A 20,163-nucleotide genomic window follows, 5' to 3' on the forward strand; every position below is an offset into this window, starting at 1 on the left:
CCTTCTACTCTCCCTCAACACACTATAATTCATTCTGTTTTTGTCTTTCTTACTTGTCAAATTAGTTGCCACATCTTTAATAAGCATTAATTTCATAACAATGATGTATAAATGCAACCTGAGTTCATTTAGGGAAGTGTAAGAGTTAGTTCATCGTAGGAAAGCCATATAATACACTGGCTATAAAATAAGCATATACCAGATAAAATAAGCATATAACGGAAATATATATATATATATATATATATATATATATATATATATATATATATATATATATATATATGTATACGTGTATATATGTAGAATATGTAATTATATAGATAGATAGATTGATAAGCACATAACATAAGGTAGAAGTGAATATATATGATTATTTAATATATATATATATATATATATATATATATATATATATATATATATATATATATATATACAGTATATATGTGTGTGTGTTTGTGTTTGCGTGTGTATCTATGTATTATTACATGTGGTGGGAGGCAAATTATTTACCAAGTACTTAGTCAGATGTGCATGGTCGCAACTAAGATTACTGGAGTAGCCTGGCACCCTCATTCAAAAGTGCCCTTTTACTAGTCATGTTACCAGATGTATAAGTATTTAATAATCTGAAAGTCCTCTTATTTCTTCGACTCGATCGCACTTTTGGGGTATACGTATCACCATTTAATGAAAGTGATTAGCAGATAAAAATGCTTTCACTTTCTGTGGCAAGATTTGAACCAACGTACATGAGGTTTCAGGGATTCGATGACGGATATAAATTTTGGTCCACCTAATGCATAAATATGTCTGTTGAATTTAGGCACATTTTACTGAAACTGAAATGGACCCTTCCCCACTGTTGTTTATCGCAGTGTTTTAGTATCTTTGTTCAATCCCCATTCGCATTTAGGTCTGTAGTGGAAAAGGCGTTCCAAAAATATGAGGAAATCCTTAAATTAGCTCATTATTATATCAGTATATATGTGTATGTATATATATATATATATATATATATATATATATATATATATATATATATATATATACTGTATATATATGTGTCTGTATGTGCCTATATACATACATACGTTATATATATATATATATATATATATATATATATATATATATATATATATATATATATATATATATATATAATATATATATATATATATATATATATATATATATATAAAATGATATTCGTAATGTCTTTTTCGTCTTTGATCTATTTGGTTTCTGATATTCATTTATTCGGCTGCTAAAAAATTTATATCGATTTTACTGTTAAACAGTTATCTATTTATCAGTTTTGCCTAGTCACCAATATGCCGAACATTTTTATTTTGCAGATTTAACTTCATACTTTTTTTTCTTACATCGAGAGATTCTGGTCAGATCTGGTACCAATTATGACAAGTAATAATTTCATTATCATAATGTTTGTTCAATGACCCAGAGAAGATGACCTGCAATAAAGCTTTGCATATCAATATCACAACACTTACTGTCATAATAATGGTACCTGGTGTCTGATAAGCCAACGTCACTCAAGGTCGGCGCTTCACCCTTCACAAATAGAGGTGAACGACCTTACATATGTGAGTTCTCTCAGTTCAGTCATTTACTTTTTGGAACATGCCTCTCTCTCTCTCTCTCTCTCTCTCTCTCTCTCTCTCTCTCTCTCTCTCTCTGTCAAAGAAATGGAATGGTATGTTCACCTTACAATAGAAATTCCGCATGCTTCGGTCGACCCATATTATGATTTATGTACCTAGTTAATAGTTGATTGCTCTGGGACGCAGTTGAAATGAAGTTTGAATACCATACCCATACCAATACCCATACCTATACCCATATCCTTATCATACTCATACCCATATCGATACCGTACCATTCCCATACCCATACCCATATTTGTACCATACCCAATCCCACAGCTAAGTTAACCCTACCAATAATAGTCAGCAAAAGTCTATGGCAGCACCAGCCCCGTTTACGGGGAAGGGAGAGGGAATGGGGATGGGGAGGGGGAGGGAAAAGGGAAGGGGAGAAGGAGGGTGAGGGGAGAGGAGGGTAAGGGGGAAGGAAGAGTGAAGGGAAGTAGAGGGGAAGGGAAGTAGAGGGGAAGGGGATGAGAGGAGGAAGGTGAGGGGAGGGGGAAACGGAGAGGGGTTGGGGAAAAGGAGGGGAGGGAATGGAAGAGGGAAGGGGAGGAGGAAGGGGAGTAGAGGGGAAGGGAAGGGAGAATAGGAGAGGCGGGGAGGGGGAAAGGAGATGGAAGAGGGAAGGGAGGGGGAGAGAGAAGGAGAGGGGAGGACACAGTTAAATTAACACTTGATCTTGTGCTTGGGGAGGGGAGGGGAAGGGTGAGGGGATGGAAGAGGGAAGGGGGAGGAGGAAGGGGAGGACACAAATAAATTAACACTTGATCTTGTGCTCGGGGATGGGGACAGAGGAGGAAAGATAGGGAAGATGGAGGGTGAGGGGGAGGGGTAGGAGGAAGGGAAGGAGAGGGGGAGTTTTATCATTATATAGATAGATAGATAGATAGATAGATAGATAACTGAGAGTAAGTCAGCCAGCTTCTCCGAACATCAATTGCTATTCACACACATTAAGAAAACGGCATCTCTTCGGATGTTGTGAGCAGTTCGTACCTGAGCATCAGGAAATTTGAATTTTAGGGGCTATTTTGAATGGCCCACTGCATCTTCAATATTCATTATTTCAGAAAACAAACCCGAAAGGCACACCTCCAGGATACGAGCTTTCAGAAAAACTGTTTCACGGCTGTATCTTTTACCGTTATTGCTCCACAGGTATATTATGACCCTCACCCACCTACCCACCCACCCCCTACCACATCTTCTGAATGCCAGCAATCGATATCTGGATCTCCAGAACGGCTCAACGGATTTCGATGAAATTTGGCAGGATCAGAGACCTTAGTGGGAAACCTCTAAAGCCAGTTTCATCCTGGTCGGTTGAGTATTTCCAAATTTATACAGGGCCAAACTCGAGGTTTTTGTGTACTCCAGGTTTGAATTGGGGATGAAGAAATATTGTAACATATGCTTCCTATAAGATGCATTTAATAAAGCTAGAATTTTGATGAAAGAGAGGAATAAAAACATACCAAATTTTAGGAAATAAAATTATCCTTGACGTAAAAGATGAACAGCTGATTTACGTTTACACATACAGGTAGTACCTTTTGCACAAAGAGGGGATTTTGAAAATTCGGGTGAAGTCCGTCTTCTCATCGTGTCATTGTCAAAGTAGTTCAGCAGCTTCCATATCAAAAGTTAAAGTTAATTTTTTGTGCATTTTCTTATTTATTTTTATCATCAAAATTTTTAGGTACCAGATGCATGGGGCACTATCTCTCTCTCTCTTTCTCTCTCTCTCTCTCTCTCTCTCTCTCTCTCTCTCTCTCTCTCTCTCTCTCTCTCTAAAACCAATTGCTCCTATAAGGCTGGGCTGTCCGTTCAAAATAAAAATGTAATTCTTACTGGCAATGCCACTAAAAACAAGTACTGGCGTGGGCTATATAACAAAGGAAGTTCAGAGAAAGGCGCTAATTGCATCATTCATTCCCTCAGCACTCCATCTTAATCACAGTCATATAAATACATTTTGTTCTTACAGAATTTCCCTGACTAATACAATAAATCTACAAGTAACCACATGAGCTTCAGATGTTAATTATCACAATTTATCTTGGACAATGACATTTTTGGCAATAAATCCTCCGTTAATGGCAACCTACATATTCTCTCTATTATCTCAGAACTTAATTACTTTGTGATATATATGCGTTCACTTCTTGTTTTCCAGAAATACCTGCTTGGTTGTGAAGACAGTGGTAATAATTTTCGGGTAATTACTGTCGCTGTTACAGCACTGAACCCGAGGTCCTATATTCATTATTACTATTGGGAATGTTATCCCTATTACCTTGTCATATATTAGCTTTGCTCCTGATAGTTAGTGAATTAAAATGGCTATCTCAAATAACGTTAGTAAATACCTTCATTTAATCATTAGTAATAATTATAGAATATAAAAAGCTCTTGCATTTTCTCCTTGCTTCTGTATTTCCCAAGCGAAGCACTTCCCATCCCCGTATACATGGAATCGATATACAGATAAAATACAGCCTCTTTTCCTATCTTCTTTAGGATCTCAGTCAGAAAAGGATTATCATGAGGGCCGTTCCCTTAGCTTTGGATACAAAAATACTCAAGATACACTGCTGGTCCATCGGTCTGTCAAATTCAGCACAACTGTGCCTGGTCACCACTTGCACGGGTGACTGCCAATAACTGCTGTTGTCTATGGACGTGTGAGTATCATGAATGTGTATGGTAAAGATACCTAGTTAGATATTTACTTCCCGGCCCTATATATTGGATAAACATTGATTCTTGTAAATGAAGAAATATTGTACTATCCCACGATTAAATACTGTTGAGAGTTTGTTTTTCCTAAGTTCGAGGAGGTTTTTTGTTCTCATTTGGAGTCTAAACTCTTCAGAATTGTTTCACAGTTTATGTAATGACTGTTGAAAACCTCTGTCATTAATAACTCCTCACAGTCCCTTCTCTCCTCTTCCGACTAATTGTAAGAAATTTTTATAGCAGTATACAACCTGAGTGTGAGATTGGATGGTGACTACCGAGCCTGGGAACAATAATGGAAACTGAGTGCCAGGCCCTAAGTAATGGAATGGAAACTAGACAGGGTATTGGAATCGAAACTGAGCACTCGAAACAGGAGACTGAAACTGGGTGCAGAAACAATCTACTGAGATGAAGGAAACTGAGAGGTAAGATAGCTTTCGGTTTAGACATATTGTGGTTTTCACTTTTCATGACGCTGCTCCTGAAATAATGATAACACTAATATCACAGTGTAATAACCTTTGTTGTCAGGGAACTTTGACTTTCATATGATAGAAAGTCAGCATTTTGGTGCCTGAAGTAAAATCAAAGATAAGGTAGAATTCTGTAAATCAAGGTCATCAAGGTTGATGACCTTTAAAATTATGCCTCCAATTAACCGGTCATGCTTATGCTTTCTATCACTTTTTTTTTTTTCTTGAATTATCTTTTATCTAGTCTTCTTTTGTATTGGGTTTTCCCATTATTCTTAGATACATTATCAAGTCTAATTCTCTTTTTCCTCGAACTCCTACATCTATCAGTGAAAGCGATTATAGTTAATTTCACACTTTTATCCGAGAGAGCCTGGTCAGGCAGATTAATACTATCAATATCACGCTGTTTGTTTGATAAGCCAGATAGGAAGAGCCTGTGGATCGTCCAGATAATCTGCAAAAATGCTTTGCTTATCAGTAGCAAAGCAAAATGATGGTATCTGGTGTCTGACAAGCCCACGTCATTCAAGGTCGGCGCTTCACCGCTTACAAATAGAGTTCATCGACCTCAGTTCAGTTATTTACTTTGCGGGATACTCTCTCTCTCTCTCTCTCTCTCTCTCTCTCTCTCTCTCTCTCTCTCTCTCTCTCTCTCTCTCTCTTCAAACGAGGAGAGGAACGGTATATTCAGCTTACCTTAAAAATTCTGCATGTCTTGGTCGACCCATACAGTGATTTATGTACTTAGTTGATAGCTGATTGCTGTGGGACGCAGCTGGGGTAAAGAAAGACAGACAGACAGACAGACAGGGAGGTAGGAAAAAAGTAAGAAAAGGCAGGACCTCGACGAGGTAATCGGCACTCATCTTGGGTGACACCCTTAATAAGACGCTCAGCAGAGATATTCTCTCTCATGTTTCATCACTGTTTCAATTACCGAAGAGGCTAGCGCTTCTTCTTTGGACACTCGCTTTGCATGCTTGTTCCATTTCATTTATGAATGATAATAACATTAATAATAAAAAAAACAATAACCTTTCTTAATAATACTCCTTAATATTATTCGAAAATGATCAACCACCTGTCATTTTGGGATTGATTTGTTGCCGAAGGTCCGAACTAATTTTGCAATGTCATTAAAATTTTGTTACCTTGTTTTTCTCTTGTGTTAGAGTAAATGTTTTCAGTCTTGACCATAAACAAGTAAAAAATGCGCCGAAATTTCTTCGGCGTAATCGAGTTCCCTGCACAGCATAAAATGCTGTATGAAACTCTCAGCCACGGCCCGGTGGTGGCCTGTGTTGTTGGCACATATAGCGGTGCCAGACTCACGATCATGGCTAACCTTAACCTTAAGTAAAATAAAATAAAAAATTTACTGAGGTTAGAGGGCTGCAATTTGGTAGTTTGATGATTGGAGGGTGAATGATCAACTTACCAATTTACAACCCTCTAGCCTCAGTAGTTTTTAAGATCTGAGGGCGGACAGAAAAAGTGCGGATGGACAGACAAATAACAATCTCAATAGTTTTCTTTTACAGAAAACTAAACCTAAAACATAAAAATAAGTCAAATTTCCTGAGGTAACATATTCTATCCCAGGCATTCATATCAGCAGCCCTTGAAAAGCCAACATTTCTGCTTTAACTGAGATTATCTGTAGTTGGATCTTAGTGCCATCTTTAATCTGGCTTCAGTTTCATTGACTGTCCCTAAAAAGTAATGCTTAATTTTTTGTTCTCTTCTTAGGCGGTTTTCTAGGCACAACCTATAATAGGTTCGTGTTGTAGTGTTGTATGACTTCATGTGGAATTGATACCTTTTATACATACTGCAATAGGTGCTCCCTGTGAGATGCATTTTCAGAACAGAAGAAAATAGGTTATGCTAGCCAAATTCTGGCCCCCCCAAAAAAAGATAGGCTATACTTACCGTAAAAGATGAACAGCTGATATGCATTTGCGAATAGTATCTTTGGAACAAAGAAGGTATATTGAATGTTTTGGTGAATTCCGTCTTCTCTTTGTGTCATTGCCAAAATAGTTTAACAGCTTTAAAACAAACGTAAAAGGTCATATTTTATACATTTTCTTATTTTTATTTCTTTGTGTATATCTAAAAGTTTTTAGGTACAGGGTGCATGGGGCACTCATTTCTCTCTCTCTCTCTCTCTCTCTCTCTCTCTCTCTCTCTCTCTCTCTCTCTCTCTCTAAACCCAATTACTCCGGTAAGATCGGACTTTCCATTCAGAATAAAAATGTAATTCTTACTCACAATGCCACTTACACCAAGTGCTGGCGTGGGTTGTATAACAAACAAAGGTCCGAGAAAGGCAACAGCTCTATCATTCATTCCCTCAGTACTCCATCCTAATCACAGTCAAATAGATAAATTTTGCCCTTAATGAAATTCTTTGACTAGTATACAATAAATCCACAAGTACACGAATGAGCCTTCAGAAGTTAATTATCACACTCTATCTTTGGAGAATGGCATTTTTAGCAATAAATCCTCCGCTAATGGTAACCTACATATTCTTTCCATCTACGTGATTACGTTTTTCTCACATAAATTAGGCTAATTACTTTGTGATATATAAACGTTCACTTCTTGGTGTCCAGAAATACCTGCTAGATTGCGAAGATACTGATAATAACTTTCGGTTTAATTAACCTTGTTGGTGTAGCACTAAGCCCGAGGTCTTAAATTCATTATTGTCATTAACTTCCTCATATATTGTTATATGACCGAAGCTCCAGATGGCTAATAAATTAGAGTGCCTATTTTAATTAACGTCGAATTAATTAATTATAGAATATAAAAGTCTCTGGCATTCTCCCGTTGCTCTTGAATTTCCTCCACGAAGTACTCCACATCCCCTTAGAGATGGAATCGAGCTGCGGGTAAAATCCACTCCTTTTTTTTATCTTCTTTAAGATCTCAGTCGGAAAAAGGCGTCAGGTGGGACGTCCCCTGAGCCTTTAGGTGCAGAAATACGCAAGATACACCGCTGGTGCACTGGTTGGTCAAGTTATTATTATTATTATTATTATTATTATTATTATTATTATTATTATTATTATTATTATTATTATTATTATTATTATTCAGAAGATATACCACTATTCATTTGCAACAAGCCTACAGGGGCTGCTGACTTGAAAATCAAGATCCCAGAGAATATGTTGTTAATTTGAAAGAAGTTACAGCAGAAAAAGATAAATTAGTAAACTGATAGGTAAAGAGATATATAAATCAATTATTGAGATACAAGGTGAATTATTGTAGGGTAAAAATTCATTGCATCTTTGCTTGAAGTTTTGAGGCTCCAGTTGCACAATATCTTCAGACATAATTTGGTCCGGTCACTAATAATAACAACTAATAAATCTCTTACACCGTGGACGTGCAAGTCTCACCATGGTGAGTGTGAAATATATCTAGCTATAATCGACAGGTGGATTGTTACGTCCCGGCCCAAAGTTCTGGACATATGTTAATTCTTAAAATAAAGAAATAATGCGCTCTCCCTCGATTAACTGTTACTGATAGTTTTTTCAAAGGTCCGAGTAGGTTTTTAGTGCTCACTCTAAGTCCAAACACTGCTTAGATTTTTTTTTCAGTTTATGACATGACAGTTCAAAACAACCTTCAACAATAACTGCTCCTCGCAGACACCTTTCTGCTCTCCGAATTTCTTTTAAGACGACTAAACTTAAGTTCTAAGTACGAGTATGTCTCTCAATCTGACCAACAAACCCTCTCTGGGTTTGGTTGAAAATTAGGCCAATACCTTTGAAGCCCATCTGCTGCATTAATAAATCTGTTGTGATGCTTTTGATTTTGTGGTTTTTGAACTAAATTCTTATGAAAGAAAAGTAGCTGCACGTCATTGTTCTTTATATCATAGTATTCTCGTTTAGCTACATATGCTGTTTCACGAGTCTGCTTCGGAAGTTTTACCCTAAAATTATTTTCTTTTTTTTTTAATAGACTGATTTTGCTTCTTTGATTCATAATGTAGATGTCGAGTAAGCCCAGGGAGTATTCTTTTTTTATTCTAAAACCATTTTTCGAAAGGTATATCGACAGTTTACACAAAAAACACAAGAAAAAGAAAATAGACATGAAAAGAAATTTGGTATGTTTGATAATTCGAGGGCGGATGATCAATATACCAATGTGCAGCCCTCTAGCCTCAGCAGTTTTTAAGATCTGAGGGCTGACAGAAGAAGTGCGGACAGGAAAAGTGCGGAAAGAAAAAACTGCGAACAGAAAAAGTGCGGACGGACGGACAAAGCCGCCACAATAGTTTTCATTTACAGAAAACTAAAACTGCTTATACACATACATTTACTGTAACCAAACGTAATTTTTTTATATAAAAAAATAGCTACCAGTTTCAACATTTCGTTTTCAGAGGCCTTATTACCTTCAAACCCGCAATTAATGATAGGTCACGCTCTTTTTGCCCGCCTTAAACATAAATTAAGGAGTTTTTTTTATCCTCAAGGAAATTTAATGAATGATACATGTGCATTCGTGCTGCTGGTTAGAATTAATTGTGTATGTATAGTGGTTTCACGTACATGCATACATATATCATACATACATATACACACAAATACACACATACATACATACATACATATATATATATATATATATATATATATATATATATATATATATATATATATATATATATATATATATATATATATATAAAGAGAGAGAGAGATTGTTCATGTCCTAAAATTCATTTCCAATAGCCTATAGAATGGCTGACCCTCCAGAGACAAGTTTTACAAATGCAGATGTTATTACTCCGCAAGATATTGAGCAGGGAAAAGTGACATAGCCCTGGAAATATATGCGGAATTTTATTTCATGAACACCGATATCAGATGTTTAACCTTCTCTCGTATAAGAATTTGGACTAAGATTATAATTATAAATCAGAAGGAGCGATAATCTTAGCTTTTCGTTCAAACCGATTTGTTCTGATATATTTTTTTAGGTGGTTTCAACAAAATGAAATCCCTCAGGAGTAAAGTTTTCACCTTCCATCGTCCTTTGACCTTGACCTTTGCAACGAATTTTAGTGATCCTGTCGTGAGGTTTTTGTAATTGTGTTTTGTTTACTTCTCAGGCATTTGTTTCTGTTTCCTCTCCCTTGTCTTCTTATCTACGAATAGATATCTTTTTCATATTCTCCGGTTCTCAATCACTAATTTCCCTTTTTACTTCATTAGCTTATGTTTTACTTTATATATATATATATATATATATATATATATATATATATATATATATATATATATATATATATATATATATATATATATATATATATATATATATGTATATTATATATATATATATATACTGTATATATTCAGTTACTTGTATGTGTATTTATTTGATTATATATATTTATGCTTATATAAATACACATACACACACACACACACACACACACACACACACATATATATATATATATATATATATATATATATATATATATATATATATATATGCGTGTGTGTGTGTGCGTGTGTATTTCGTTGGTAAATTAGTAAGTTACTCAAGCGTTTAGTTGTTTCTATTTATCTATTCACTTTATTCTCTCTCTCTCACCCTGTCCTCTCTTTCTCTCTATTTCTCATCCAATTCCTAGTTCAGCTTGACCCCTCTTTCGAACAGTTTCCTTTGGTCCACTTCCTCTTCATTTCCTCTTCATTTCCTCTTGGTTTTTTAACCTCCTGAGCTCTTGACATTGTCCTTTTAACCGCCTTTTATATCAGATTCTCTTTTATTTAACTAAAATCTTCTTTTCTCTCTAGTTTCGCCCTTGTCCAAAATTCTTTTTTCGGTCTTCTGTTGAAGCTGATCGTTCTTCAGTCTTCCGTCATATTTTTTTCTTTTTTATCTTTATTTCGCTCACCCTCCTGTTCTTTTATTTTTCTTTCGTGTTTTATTACTCTTTTGTGCTTTTCAGTCAATTTTTCCTCTCTTTTGCGGTACTTCTTCATACCACATATTTCTATTTGTTTTCTGCTTCTTTCGCGTTCTCCTGTTTTATGACAAACGACAAACTCTATCACATTTCGCTTGGCGTTTCCGAAATCAACCATTTTATTTTTGTACTCCTATTTCTTGCGTCTTTCCCTTCATATCCCCTTACGTTTTCCCTTTGCAGTTTTTACCTTGACGCTTTTGCTTTCTTTCCCATTTCCTCTGACTTTTTTGCTATTGAAATATCATCTCTTTTTCGATATCCTATTCGTTTATTCTATTTCTGATTGCTTGTCCGCCTGCAGTTACCTTTCCAGCAACAATTTTCTTATATATATATATATATATATATATATATATATATATATATATATATATATATATATATATATATATATATATATATTATATACATATATATTATATACATATCAGGCAAAGTCATTGTTATAATTACACCCATGAGTCAGCTGAGACATTCGATACCATCCTATCAGAAGATAAATGCAAGATAATAGTATGAAAATTATCAGTTTAAGTTCAATGAACGCCAGAGCAGGGGTCCACATAAAAAATCAGCCTTGAACTGTATGGTCCAAGGTTATTGTCTCATTTCTCTTTATAGTTCATACTTTACTTTTCGGTTAATGGCCTTTCTGTCTCTGCTTCTGGCAAAGACGTTGTCTGATGCTTAATTGATTACAAGAGATAAGGAAAAATAGTATTATCGCTCTCACTTTCTCTCTCTCTCACTCTCTCTCTCTCCTCTCTCTCTCATTTAAACAACCACTCACCTTTTGTCTTCTCCTTCAATATCCAGTCAATTCTCTCTCTCTCTCTCTCTCTCTCTCTCTCTCTCTCTCTCTCTCTCTCTCTCATTCAAACAATCATTCAACTTATATTCAAACAACCACTCATCTCATCATTTCTTTTGTTCATCATCCAGCCAACTTCCTCTCTCTCTCTCTCTCTCTCTCTCTCTCTCTCTCTCTCTCTCTCTCTCTCTCTCTCTCAGACACTCAACTTTTCTTCATTTTCCAGTCAAATCTCTCTCTCTCTCTCTCTCTCTCTCTCTCTCTCTCTCTCTCTCTCTCTCTCTCTCTCTCTCTCTCTCAAATTTCTGAACCATTCAAAATTGTTGTTGTTTGGAATAAAAAATAAAAAAACTAATGCCATACCTGACCTTGCGTGCAGGTTACGGTGACTGAAAACCGTAATTACTGTATCTTTGCTGAACTGGAATTACCCATCTGTTGTCCTTGGCCATCACGCGTGACATTGACAATGTCTCTGTTATGTGAAAGGAAAAAGAAGCAAAGAAAAACAGGAAGCAGAAGGATCTATGGGAAACAGAGCTTTTACCAATAAAGAAAAATATTAACTTCCGTCGCCTTTTTACGAGTGGTCACGTATTAAGTCGTTTCGAAAAGGCAAATCATTTCGGGAATAATGTCACCTACAGGCGTTGGAGCTTCTAAGGTTCAAACTTGGGGTATATGATTTTTCTCTTTTTTTTGTAGCTGGCCAATATGATTCTCACTTTATAATTTATTTATTTATTTTTATTTATTATATTTTAGCGTCTGTCTTTCTTTTTCTTTGTTATTTCTTTCATAGTTTATTCTTCACGTCTCAGTTTCCTTTTTCGTACTTGGCTGAGGTCCTTCTTTGCCTCGTGAGGTTGTAGTATTAGGCCTCTCCAAATAGGGTTGTTAACGATGATAATGACCGCAGCATTCATTTTATACAGGAATTTCTCCTGTTTATACGACATACAGTGGCTCTATATGTCTTCGGTATGCATTATCTTCACGTTTTCTTGAAATGTAAGTGTATTTTGCCCGTCGAAAAATTAAAAAAAAAATTTAGAACTCTTCATTACCCTCTAGGATTATAGTAATACTTTCTAAATATGAAAACGGTCATGTTTACAGTAATCTTTCTTTGGCAGAGAAAAAGGTCAGGCAACGCCAGGAGTCTAATTATATCTACATTATGTTTTTCTTTTTGTCGTTAAGGATTTCCATTTTTTATCAGGAAACGGAAACCAAGTATATAAAAGATACCTGGAAACAGGGAAATTAATCGTTATGGCTTTCAATATGTCATCGGCATGCAAGGAATTGAAGTGTTCGCCTTTACCCCCTAATATAACTTCTCTCTCTCTCTCTCTCTCTCTCTCTCTCTCTCTCTCTCTCTCTCTCTCTCTCTCTCTCTCTCTCTCTCACGGAAAATTCCCTTGACACGTATGTCAAAGCAAAGGAGAATGTAGTCTGCTTTGTTGTTTATGGAATTTTTTTATTATTTACAGGGAATATTATTTATTGTTGAAAACAAAACAATTTTCAAACTATCTCACTTTAATGCTGGAACACACACGCACGCTTAAACACACACACTTGGTGTTTGGTGTGTGTGTGTGTGTGTTCCAGTATTAAAGTGAGATAGTTTGAGAAGTGTTTTGTTTTCAGCAATAAATAGTATTCGCTCTAGATAAACAAAAAAAAGTTCCAGAGAACACTCGTGTGATGACAAAAAATATTAGAATAAGTCAAAAATATTTTTGTCATATATATATATATATATATATATATATATATATATATATATTTATCTATACATACATACATATATATATATATATATATATATATATATATATATATATATATATATAAGACAAAAATATTGTTGACTTTATTCAAGTGGTTTTCTTTTTGTCACCAAACGAGCGTTCCCTTCTCCCTAGCGGCTAAATATCATAGACACTCAAGTAAACATATCAACATGTATTCATGAGTTTCTTTTATGTGTGATAGACGGAGAGAGCGAGAGAGAGAGAGAGAGAGAGAGAGAGAGAGAGAGAGGTCGTATGCTTAATTTAGAATCGCAACTCGACAGTCACATTTCATTTTTGGCGAACCCTCCCGAAATTTTAAAGCTGCCTGAGTTACTTCGCGTTTATTTAACTTCTGAGTCACTCGCTATCCAGTGATGGAGAGATGCTTAGCAGAAAATTCTAGCTTCTAAAGCTGGCTAAGCTCGCTATTGCCACATTTTACAATGAAGACTACGTAGGACAAAATACTTTACATATGAGTCACAGTATTCTGTTATTTCTGTTAGTGGTTATAATAATAATAATAATATCACCTCAGTTCTCTCTGGATAGAGTCTTTGACTTCACAAAGTTGGTCCACCAATTCTAATATGGTGCCCCAGCCCCTCACCCGAAAAAAAAGTCATAAAGGTTACTCTTCCTGGCTGCTGGTCCGAAGGGCACAGGTATGAAAAGCTTGTAGACTTACCGCTAGAGTCTCAGATTAAACAAACAGTTGTTAATTACAACATTGTTAGTATAAAAATTAAGTGCATAAAATATCTGCTCGTCGATCACAGAGCTATAAAACAGATTAATGTTAAATTTGTCGTGAGATCTTCCTAATGAGACCTTTTATTTTTTTTTCCAAGTGGACCTTTTTAATTTGAGATCAAAAAATATTCATTTATTTTCATGCCCTTTTCATGCCCAGACCAGAAGAATGCAGAAAATGAAAAAGAAAGCCGAAGTTCAACCTCAAAGGAACGAAATAACATGCTCTTTTAAGAAGAAAGAGCATGAGGCTCGGGAAAGACAAAAGAAGGAAGAGAATTTCAGACCTTGTATTTTTCCATTCCAGGACCTTGACTTGATGTGTCCTTGCTCTCTGGAAGCATGCTCCGTCACCCTTTCCAGGCCCCTACCCTGGAGAAGATATTGCTCGCTGGAAAGCACTCTACCATTATCCCTTCCAGGTGTTTACCTAGGAAAGTCTTGCACTCTGGAAAGCTCTCTTCCATCATCCCTTCCAGGTTCCTATGATGAAGAAGTCTTGCTCTCTGGAAAGCACAGTTCTGTCGCCATTTCCAGTTGTTTACTTAGGTAAGTCTCACTCTCTGGAGGTACTACCCCATCACCCCTTCCAGGCCTCTGCTTGAGGAAGTCTTGCTCTCTGGAGGTAAAACTTCTTCAACCATTACAGGTCCCAACTCGGGAATCTTGCTCTCGGGAAGTCACACCTACAGTACCCATTCCAGGTCCGTACTCTTCAAAAAGTTCTTGTTCTCTAAAAGGCATTCCCCCGCTATCCCTTCCAAGCCCTTACCAAGGGAATCTTGCTCTCGGGAAGTCACACCTACGGTACCCATTCCAGGTCCGTACTCTTCAAAAAATTCTTGTTCTCTAAAAAGCATTCCCCCGCTACCCCTTCCAAGCCCTTACCAAGGGAAGCCATGCTCTCTGAAAGTCACACCTCTATCACCCCTTCCAAGTCTCTACCTAGGGAAGTGCTGCTCTTGGAATTCACACTTCCTTCACCCCTTCCAGATCTTAAAGTCTTGCTCCCTGGAAGGTATACCTCCATCACCCCTTCCAGGCATTTACCTAGGGATGTTTTGCACTCCGGAAGGTACACCTCCATCACCCCTTCCAAGTCTTTACCAAGTGAAGTCTTGCCCTTTGGAAAACGCGACTCCTTTACCCTTGTCAGGTCCGTAGCTTATGAGAGTCTTGTTATCTGGAAAACACAGGGGAAGCTTTTGTCACGTCCCCTTTCGGTCATTTCGTTAAATGGCTTCTCGGCTCTCCTTTGTTGCTCTTTTCGCCATCTGAATAGAGGGGCTTTAATCTCTTATTGTTGTGGCCGGGTCGTGGTTTCACTTCTTTTTTCTGATTTGCATCTCTTGTAATGCTTGGTTGCATTGCGTGATTTTTAATGCTCCCCCCCCACCCTTCTCTTTCTCTCTCTCTTTCTCTTTCACCCACACACGCCAGTTCTCTCTCTCTCTCTCTCTCTCTCTCTCTCTCTCTCTCTCTCTCTCGCTCTCGCTCTCGTACTAACGTACACTAATTTCATAGTGTGTGTGCACTCCATAGTTTGTTTCTCTCTCTCTCTCTCTCTCTCTCTCTCTCTCTCTCTCTCTCTCTCTCTCTCTCTCTGGTTTGTTTATTCGTTTGTTTTCGGGCGTCGTTGTTTATCTACGACCTCACCCTTAAATTTGTTTTTCTGTTAACCATTGCTGATCAATTTCTCCTCGGTCTTCCGTATCTGTCGATGTTTCTTCTTTTGTTCCTGTCTCCTTTTGCAGTTTTTCTTCCATGTAGTTTATGCTGTTCCTCTCACATGTTTTTCTTCTTTATCTACCGTTACCCATTCTATTTCATTCCCGTTCTTTGGCGTCTGGTATTCCTCGTTTTACCGTCTGTCTGTCTATTACATTTTTCCATCACTAATCTATCCTTTCCAATATTCATTCTCGGAATCGTTCATTTTTCTTCCAAAGGTCATATAAGATACAAGTAAAGTCCTTCCATGCTCTAAAGAATCCTGTTTTCTTAAGAACACTGCTTTGTGGTAAATGTTGTTTAGATGAAAACAGGACATCCTGACATGTACAGTAACAGAGGTATAGTCTCGTCATAAAGTAGTTAGAAAGTCCTACTAACTAACCATCCTTTCAAACCACAAATATTCCTCGGTCGTTTGAACGCCTCATAAATTTAAGATTAATTTCATCTACCTCATTTATCACAATGCGGCAATTTCATGACCTTGAATGAGAAACGCCTTTTCCGACCGGTCACATCACCTCATACGTCTGGCTGAGTTATCACCCTCCGCCCAGGACCCGAGCCCCCCCGCCCACCCGTCACCCAACCACGAGTCTATTCGCCCTTACCGTTATGCCACGCCGTTGTCGTACCGAATATCTCCATTCTAATCGATAAAACGTATCGCTGAAACTTTCCTTTTTAAAAAAAAGAAATGATAAAATTGCAGGTATCTACCTTGAACTTTTGCTCTGTATCGATAACGACACAAGAATATCACTATATAAGAGCGGGTGTGATGAATGCATTTGCCAGGGGAGGTTTTATTGGGCAAGAAATTCTACGGTATAGAGCCAAGCATTGATTCCATACCGGCACTCAGACAAGAGGCACACGCTGAGCTCTTCTCTGACATGTGTTACGGAGAGACTGTGTGTGTGTGCATGTAGTCTCCGCCACGATTTTTGGGATCGTTATATAACGCTGTTCAGATTGTGTCTTCGGTGACATTCTATCCTGTCTATCTCGTGGGGTGACAGCGAATGATTCCCTCGAAAATATTGCCTTATATCGTCTGCCAGTCCTTTCGTTTGCAACGATTTAAAGGCCGTCAGTTCGTGTTTCCGACGAAGGTGAAAAAAATTAGACCCGGTTAGTGACTGTGGACGGCCTGTGATCTGGAAAAATAAATTGACAGCGATTAATATCGGACGGTAAAGGTTAAAAAGGTAACGGCAGACGATTTCAGAGATACTCTGACATTTTTTGAGCTTTACTTTTGATAACTGAAGTTCGTACATGCAATCGAATGTTGTCTGTCTGCTGGTTTGTTTTTTCAGTAGAAAAAGAGGCTGTGATTGTGTGTTTGAATGTAACAGTTTGTCGACGCAAATTTGACCAGGTAAAGCATTGATTAGACATCTGGACCATACTGAGCCGTTGCAGAATGTCTTCAGTGACCGGCTGAGAGAGGGACAAGACATTCTTGAGAATATCTAACGAAGAATCTTTGTTTAATGGATATTTTCATAAGTGATAGAAAACAGATATTTCTGCCCCACAGTTGAGTGATGAATAATGTAACAAGGTAGAAAAAAATCGTATTTGATACAAAGAAAACAAACTGAGACAGAAAACAAAATTGGAAAAAAGTAGTAAAATAACAACAATAATCTTAATTCTCCATAATTATATCCTTTTAAAAAACTGCCCCAGAACTAAAATCTTTGCTAATAAAGTTATAAATATTACGTTCAGGTAAAAGAAACCCCTAAAAAAAAAGCAACCCAAACACACGTTAACATAAGAAACCAAAGAGTCTCCGTCTCCAGCAATCGCGATGACTCCCAAGGTGTCCTTACTGCTCGTCGTGGCAGTGACCTTCGGCCACCTCCCCTACAGCGAGCTCCTGAACCCTTCGGAAGTCGGAGTCCACACCCTCGGCGACAGATACAAGGCTGTCCGGGAGAAGGGCGCCGCCGACGAACTCCTGCAGAAGGAGAAGTACGGCCACGGCCACGTCCCTATCGCCCACGAAGTCGACAAGACGAAGCACGAAGAGACTCAGGAGAAGGAAGAGAAGGACAGGGAGAAGTGGAAGACCAAGTACCTGGTGACGAAGGGGGACGGGGGAGAGGAGGAAGAGGGAGAGGGAGAGGGAGAGGAAGAAGAAGAGAGGATGATGAACGAAGAAGCAAATAGAAGAGTAGATGACAGGAGAGAAGAACATGATAAAAGTAGTCAGCAAAAGGCATCACCTATTCCAACGCGGCCTCCTCCCGAGTAAGTTAAGCTCGGTTTCGTTCTCCTCTTGCTCTCTTTATTTGCTTTTCTTTAATTCTTTCGTTTCATTCTAATTTCTAGGTTCAAACGGACAGAGTTGCTGAGAAAATGTCTGCGTAGAATCAGTCAAAAGTGATAGGCCACTTACTTTTCTAAATGAGAGAAATTGATTCATTTCTTTTTTCAGCACTTCAGCAAATTAGATTTATTAAGCGCATAAAGGAGTTTAGGATGAGAGAAATATGAAAGTATATATGAGAGAAAGAACGAGAGAGAGAGAGAGAGAGAGAGAGATGAAAATAATGTAAGTCATCAAGAACAGACATGTAAGCAGAATTATACTGGACAGACACATTCACACACACACACACACAGAAGAGACAGCTACCAATCAACTCGACAGACAGGACTGGATAAGCAAGCATTGCAGATGAAAGACAATGATATGCAGGAAAATGACATTTAAACTAAAAAGATGTTACTTAGATATCATAATCTAACTAGTTCATAGAGTAGTGGCACTGAAAACAATATCTAGTAACAGTGCCTAAGACTAGTTATTCACAACAGTGCAGAAGAAAATTTGTTTAAAATCATCACCTTGCACGAGCAATATTGATCAAGCACTTGGAAGCAGCATCTTCATTTAGGCTACTTAAGAGTGACAAACTTAGTAGGAAAGTATACAAAAGAAACAACTTTCGAGACAGTTTAATCAATTGCTTTATGCATAACCATTTACCTGTATGAGATTTCCAGTCACTATAAGTAACAGGTAACATAACCATTTACCTGTAAGAGACATTGTTAGTTACTGAAGCGGGAACAGCCATTATCTTGTGTGAGACATTCCTAGTTATTGGAAAGATAGCCTAACAAATTCATTCCACGTAACTGAGGCGCCATGACATTTACTTACAAAAAATTTGATTTATAGTTTTTGCAAAAGAGAACTTAATTACTTACTTGTAGAGGCTGAGAGCACGTTACTTAGATTCAAAGCTGCCCTACAGTTGCTTCAAAAGTCAGTATGTCCATTTACGCCAAAGAACATATAGACATTTACTTGTAAGAGTCACTGATTATGTCCAGACATTTATGTGGAACAAATAGAAATAATGTACTATAATTGCTTTTATTATAACCCTCAGCCTGAATCAAATGCTAAGTAACGAGTGTGATGGCGGTACAAGTATTAGTATATGCGGATTAATTACAAAATGCACATAAATCACAAACACGCCACATACAGGGATAACAAACGTTCAATAATGTTTCATCAAATGGTTGATTGCAATTCCGGCTGCGTTTTTTTAAATGAAATGGAAAAATTAAAGTTCATAGGTCCACAATGCATGAGTGAGAATAGCCTACATCACTAGCAATCGACTTCTAGGAGAGAGAGAGAGAGACAGAGACAGAGAGAGAGAAATACCGTGGGCGGGTGGCGGTTATAAGAATTGTATGCACTGATAGCACACTATGCCCAGTAATCAAGAAACAAACGAACAACGAATGGCAAGAACACTCGGCACGAGGACCGTTACGAATCCACTATATTCATTGCAACATAAACAAACAATATTGAGGGCAGATAACTCGCAAGTCAATGAACCCAGCGAAGCTTGTAGCGCGTAGTTGTCCTTAAACGATTGGGCACGTGGTATTCGAAGATGACCTTTAACCTTACGAATAATTTTTACCCATTATTCGTAGTTCGATAAGTATGGTATTAAGTACAAATGCTAAAATGTTATGTGAGTGATACTTTTTTTTTTTACTGTGAATTAAAAGTGACATTGGTAAAAATGTTATTGCCTGTGCTTATTGAGCAGGGAACACCGATTCTAGAAATTACTCGGCTGAAAGTATTTTT

The 20,163-nt window shown here is 37.3% G+C and overlaps 1 protein-coding gene and 1 long non-coding RNA gene across 3 annotated transcripts in view; both read left to right on the forward strand.

Moving 5' to 3' along the window:
* The window catches only part of LOC136828721 (uncharacterized), a 207,757-nt gene extending 203,397 nt beyond the window's left edge, over positions 1-4,360 (forward strand). Inside the window, exon 7 of the long non-coding RNA XR_010850199.1 lies at positions 4,197-4,360. This is a non-coding gene — a long non-coding RNA (uncharacterized lncRNA). The remainder of the gene's footprint in view (positions 1-4,196) is intronic.
* A 298-nt stretch (positions 4,361-4,658) lies between these two features.
* Positions 4,659-20,163, forward strand: part of LOC136828718 (nose resistant to fluoxetine protein 6-like) — a 65,975-nt gene continuing 50,470 nt past the window's right edge. Inside the window, exon 1 of one of the 2 annotated variants that reach the window (XM_067086868.1) lies at positions 4,659-4,843. In XM_067086868.1, coding sequence (XP_066942969.1) covers positions 4,827-4,843 — 17 coding nt within the window. In that variant the 5' untranslated portion in view covers positions 4,659-4,826. Of the gene's footprint in view, positions 4,844-16,885; positions 18,288-20,163 lie in introns of those variants that run through there. The other variant, XM_067086867.1, reaches the window with a different exon arrangement.

The sequence above is a fragment of the Macrobrachium rosenbergii genome, chromosome 43 (assembly GCF_040412425.1).
Source record: "Macrobrachium rosenbergii isolate ZJJX-2024 chromosome 43, ASM4041242v1, whole genome shotgun sequence".
NCBI classification, from domain to species: domain Eukaryota; kingdom Metazoa; phylum Arthropoda; class Malacostraca; order Decapoda; family Palaemonidae; genus Macrobrachium; species Macrobrachium rosenbergii.